The sequence below is a fragment of the Stegastes partitus genome, unplaced genomic scaffold, assembly GCF_000690725.1.
Source record: "Stegastes partitus isolate 25-593 unplaced genomic scaffold, Stegastes_partitus-1.0.2 Scaffold1204, whole genome shotgun sequence".
Lineage (NCBI taxonomy): Eukaryota > Metazoa > Chordata > Actinopteri > Pomacentridae > Stegastes > Stegastes partitus.
The window spans coordinates 99,295-105,119 of record NW_007578935.1 but is presented as its reverse complement, the minus strand read 5'-3'; the positions used below and the strand labels follow the sequence as shown (position 1 = coordinate 105,119).

General features: G+C 46.4%; 1 protein-coding gene across 1 annotated transcript in view; it reads left to right on the top strand.

Annotated features, from left to right (window-relative positions):
* The window catches only part of LOC103368789 (zinc finger protein GLI2-like), a 65,549-nt gene that overhangs the window by 43,335 nt on the left and 16,389 nt on the right, over window positions 1-5,825 (top strand). Inside the window, exons 3-4 of the mRNA XM_008297272.1 lie at window positions 3,282-3,484; window positions 4,678-4,860. Coding sequence (XP_008295494.1) covers window positions 3,282-3,484; window positions 4,678-4,860 — 386 coding nt within the window. The remainder of the gene's footprint in view (window positions 1-3,281; window positions 3,485-4,677; window positions 4,861-5,825) is intronic.

Genomic DNA, 5,825 nt, shown 5'->3' with positions numbered 1-5,825 from the left:
GTCCTAAATAACTCGAAAACTGATCTAAAATGACAAAAAGACTGTCCAAAATTATACCAAAATGCCCAAAAATGTCCTAAATAACTCAGAAATTGTCCAAAAAATGCCTTAAAATCCGTCTAGAATGACTTAGTTTTCACAAAACATTGTTGGAAATGACAAAAAGTCGTCCAGACTGATTCAGAATTTATCAAAATATAACTACATTTGTCCAAAATGACCTAAAAGTTAGTTTAAAAATATCCAAACTCATCGAAAATGACAGAAAGTAGTTTGAAGTAACTCAAACTTTGTCAAAAATGAATCAAAAGCTGTTCACACGAACCTAAAGTATTTCCAAAATCACTGAAGTTATCGAAAATCACCCAAAATGTCCCAAATAACTCAAAACTTGTCTGAAATGACTTAAACTGATCTGAAAGTACCAAAAAGTTGTCCAAAAGTTTTCCAAAATAAACAAAAATGTCCTAAATAAGTCAGTCTGTCTTAAAACCCTTAAAATGTGTCCAGAGTTTATAGAGAATTACTCAAACGGTGTCACAACGTTGTCCAAACGGATTCAGAATTTATCAGAATAGAACTAAAACTGTCCTAAATGACAGAAACTAACCAAACGGACTCACAGTGAATTCATGTCAAAGTGACCGTTAGTCAGGTTACCTGGTGTCTGCTCGCCATGTATCAGGTACCGCGAGGGTTTGTCCCATGTTCTCCTGACGTCGTGTCTCCGATGTTCTCCTAACGTTGTGTCCGATGTTCTCCTGACGTTGGTGTTCCAGCCCGTCCTTCCCCTTCCACCACCACATCAGCCCCATGGCCTACCAGCAGCTGCTCAGCCAGCAGCGAGGCCTCGGCGCCTTCGGTCACAATCCGCCGCTCATCCAGCCGCCGCCCACCTTCGCCAGCCGCCAGTCGGGCCTCGGCCTGCTGCCCGGCTCCGCCCACAACGCCGACCTCACGTCTAAGGTAAGAAGATGCTCGAGTTAAAGGTGTGAGTTAAAGGTGTGTGTTAAAGGTGTGTGTTAAAGGTGTGTGTTAAAGGTGTGTGTTAAAGGTGTGTGTCGGTACCTGGATTCAATACCAACGGACCAAATGGTCAAACACCTGAATACTAATGCACTGAAATGTCAAAAGCCTTCGAAATACATGAAGAGCAGCATCAATAACCTGGATATTGATGTATTAAATAATCAATAACCTGGATATTGATGTATTTAATAATCAATAACCTGGATATTGATGTATTAAATAATCAATAACATGGATATTGATGTATTAAATAATCAATAACCTGGATATTGATGTATTAAATAAACAGTAACATGGATATTAAAGTGCTAAACTGCCAACGGTTGGTCCATCAACAAACAGAAACATCAACAAGCTGGATGTTGAAGTGCCAGCTTGTCAGACTGAGCTATCAGTCCACAGAACTATCAAACTCTAACATATCAACAAACCAAAGCCTCATGAACCTGGATGTTCACATCCCAAACTATCAAACACCAGGAGATCAACGGATCAAAGCACCAGTGAGGACCAGAGACTGTCAGATGATTCCAGTTTAATTCAGACGTTTAAACAAGATGTTGAACCACGTTGATCAAATCTTCTGCAGAAACAAAGAAGTTCTGAAGCTGAGGCTCAGTCTCACGGCGTTAACCTGTTTCCCTTCCTCCCCAGAACCACGGCGGCGACTCGGCCATCAGCAGCACCGTCGACGCCATGATCACCAAAAGGTCCAAGGTGAAGGCCGAAGCAGAGGGACTGAGGCCCACGTCTCCCTGCTCACCGGTACCGCCAACCAAAACCCTGTTCCATCCGTTTATACCTCTGGAAGTCAAGAACACCAGACCGACCGTGAAGCACGGCGGTGGCAGCATCATGGAATACCAAGGAGGAGGATTCAGGGAAACCTGAAACCATCAGCAGAAGGTTGATCTTGGACACAGTTGGATGTTCCAACCAGACAATGAGCCCAAACATGTATTCTGGTTCTGTCACAGACTTCTTAAAAGTCTTCTGACAAAAATCTGGATCATAAATAAACATACAGAAATGTTAACATCTGGTTAAANAAGGTTACAGATACCGAAACATGAATATTTAGCTAAAAGTAATAAATCGTTGCTAATTAATCGTTTTTAGTCATCTAATTGTTTACTTTTAGCTATTTATAATAATAACAAATAAAAACACGTTTTCGAGACATTTGCAGGAAAATTCTGTATTTTAAGGTATTTTTTAAATTGTTATTTTACAGATTTTTTTCCTGTTAAACTACATTTAAAAACAAAGTTATTTACACGTCAACTTTCAAAATAAAAGCCTAGAATTGTACCTAGTGTCCCACAAAACAGCCCTGTTTGTTTTCCTCTATTTAAATCAACAAAAGGTGTCATTTTCAGGAATGTGCTGCTCGTTTTACTCTTTGTTTTTCTTCTCAGTGGTACTTTTACGTTAAATTTTTTGGCTTCTTTTATTTATTTTTTTACTTTTCTAACGTACCAACAGACCACAGTCACTGCTGATATAAATCACAGCGGCGCGGCGGGGGAGGGGCAGGGCGGCGAGCCGGGCCTTCTCATTGGTCCATTTATCAGGGGAAGCGGCGCATTAATAAGGACATTTTCCCTCGAGGTGAGCCGGTAACGGAGATGAATTCGGCTGCCAGACCTGAACGCCGTCACCGGGAACCAAAAAATAAATAAAAAAGCGGCGCTGCGGCTCAGCTCGGGCTGCTTAAGCGACCAGATTAGCGCCACGTGACGGCGACAGTAATGCGTCGGGTAATAAAGACGTCCCCGGAGGAGGTCCGTCACGGTTCCTCCTGAACCAGCAGATGAATGTTGGACTCTGGGAGCCAACAGGAAGTTTCTGAAGGAAGATCTGAGCTGTGACGGTTTGTTTAGACAGAAGGAGGTTCATTTAATATTTGATCCAAGAAAAACGTTTTTTTGTTGTTTTTTAAGTCAATGTTTGACCATAAATGAGGCTTCATTCAGTTTTATTGTGTTTAAATCAGCAGAAGCATCAGAAACGCAGCGTTTCTGTCAGCGTCAAACTTTTTCTTTTTAATTTCTATTTGACTCAAATTCATTAATATTCAGTAAAATCAGTGAAAAGAAAGAAAGTCATTTAAANCCGGTCTGAAACCGGTCTGGAACCGGTCTGGAACCGGTCTGGAACCGACGACCTCAGCCCAGGAACAAACCAGTACGTTGTGTCGCCCATGTGTGCTGGACCCAGTTTGCCATGTTGACCTTTGTCGTCTCTTCCAGCCCTGCAGGTTTGACCGGCAGCCCCGTGATCTCCGACATCTCCCTGATTCGTCTGTCTCCGGCTGCCGTGGCGACCGGCGACTCCCCCTTCAGCCCGCCTCACCCCTACGTCCACCCCCACATGGAGCACTACCTCCGGTCGGTGCACGGCAGCCCCACCCTGTCCATGATCTCCGCCGCCAGAGGCCTGAGCCCGGCAGAGCGTAAGTCCAGACGTCTGCTGGTCCGCCGGCACCCGGACAAAATCTCCACCTCTGACCCGGTTGTGGTTGGAGCGTCATCTGGTGTTTCCCACTTATCAGATTCTCATATTTAGACCAAACAAAACCAGTCTAAAGCCAGCAGAACCAGGCAGAAACCAGCAACAAAACCAGTCAGAAACCAGCAGAACCAGTCAGAAACCAGCAGAACCAGTCAGAAACCAATAACAACACCTGTCTAAAACCAGCAAAAAAAGTCAAACAAAAAACAGTCAGAAACCAACCTTAAACCAGCAAAACCAGTCTGGGACCAACAACAAAACCAGTCTGTGACCAACAATAAAACCAGTCTGTGACCAACAATAAAACCAGTCTGGGACCGCTTCAAAATCTCTCAGAACTGTTAGTCTGGTTTTACACCAGATTTGAACTGGTCTTAAACTTGGTTTTAGACCCGTTCTGATCTTGGTTTTAGACCCGTTCTGAACTTGGTTTTAGACAAGTTCTGATCTTGGTTTTAGACCCGTTCTGAACTCGGTTCTGATCGTGTCCGGTCGGCTGAAGCGGCTGAAGGAAGCAGCCATCGCCCCGGCGGCGCTCCCCTTGTTGCCGCGGTGACGGCCCCAGATTGGACATAAATCTTGGTTCCGGCGTGTCGGCGGCGAGCGGCGATGCTTTTACTCTCCAATCAGCAGCAGCGCCTCGACCGGCTGTGATGAAGGGAAGCAGAGGGAATGCAAATAGATCGCTGACAGGTCGGGAAATGGAGCTCTTTATGAGTCCGGGTGACCTCTGGTTTCCTCCTCAGCATCCAGGACAGAACCAGCACCAGTCAGATCCACTAATGCTTCAGTTCCGTCTGATTAAGACTCGCTCTGGTTTCAAAGTGAACGAAGGCGCTAGAATTAATTCACGTCTTGTGTTCGCGGCGGCAGGTTTCACTTTTCAAGGTGAGAACAGACTGAGTTCAGACGGTACACTTCCTGCATCCAGTAGTTTGGGTTTGACCCGTATCTCACTGCTGAAAAGGTCAGAACGGGTCCGTTAGTGTTGCTGCCGTTGGTTGATTTGTAGGTTTGGTGTCGTTTTCTGTTAGTTTTGATGATTTTTGTTCCATTTTTACAGCTTTTTCTGTCGTTCTTGTACCATTTTGTGTAATTTTTGCGTCTCTTTGGGCCGGTTCTGCTCCCCCACAGTGGCCCAGGACCACCTGAAGGACCGCGGGCTGTTCGGACTCCCGCCGCCCCCCGGCGCCGGTCCGGCTGAGTATTACCACCTGATGACGAGCCACCGGAGTCCGTACGGCGAGCTGCTGATGCAGGGGGGCGGAGCCAATGCCGCCGGGGCACACCTGTCCGACTACATCACCCCCATCGACGGTAACAAGCTCCACCCACATTTCTAATACATCACATTAGACCAAGTTTTACACCTGTGGCTCTCGTCTCGTCCACTGACATCACATCATTCATGTCAGCTTATTAGCGTTAGCGTGTTGTAGCATTACGCTGCACCCTAGTGGCCACAACACCAACGAGCACCGCTTTAAGGTGAAGCTGAACACAGCGAGTCGCTGTTTCGATGCCACGTGCTTCAATCTGATCACTTAAATGCACTTTTTGTATTTTTATCATCATATAAAACGAAGATGCGACACTGAACACTGACTTCCTGCCAAACAAGCCGATGGTTCTGGGTTCTAGCGGATTGTTTTCGGCTGACTTCAGCAGTCCTACGGACGCTGCAGCAGACATGAGCACTGGTGGTGGATTTAACGGCACCAGCTCAGGACGACGTGGAGGCTTCTGGTCCGAGCTGCTGCTCTGACACTGATTAGGGAGAATCAATTCCTCTGAGGTCCAGGTGGAGATGAAACAAAGATCACACGGAGGCCCATAAATAAAGAAGCCTTGTATACATTTTTCATGTCAGACTACTTCAAACAGTGGAGGGCTGCGGCTGTCGGCCGGCGCCTTCTCTCCGGCAGCACTTTCCATAAACACCTCGGACTTATTGCGACACGTGCAGCGCGCCGTCGCTTCGCTTCAGCAGGTAGATTTAACGGAGCCGGCTTTGATCCGGCGCTTCGCTCGACACCTTAAAAGGTTCTGAGCGTCGGCCAGGAAGACGGATGGACAACAGGAAGCCCAGAGAGGCTCTGCAGAACATCTCTGCCTCCTGACGGTCCGACTCTCACATCAGCTGAGCCAGCAGAACCTCCAGGAACCTTTAACAGTGCGGTCACTGGAGGAACCGGATCTAAAGGCTTCCTCCAGGATGGTGCTGAAGAGCTACACGTCGCCGAATCCGCATTTACTCTTTTTACTTAGTTTATGTTTAAAAC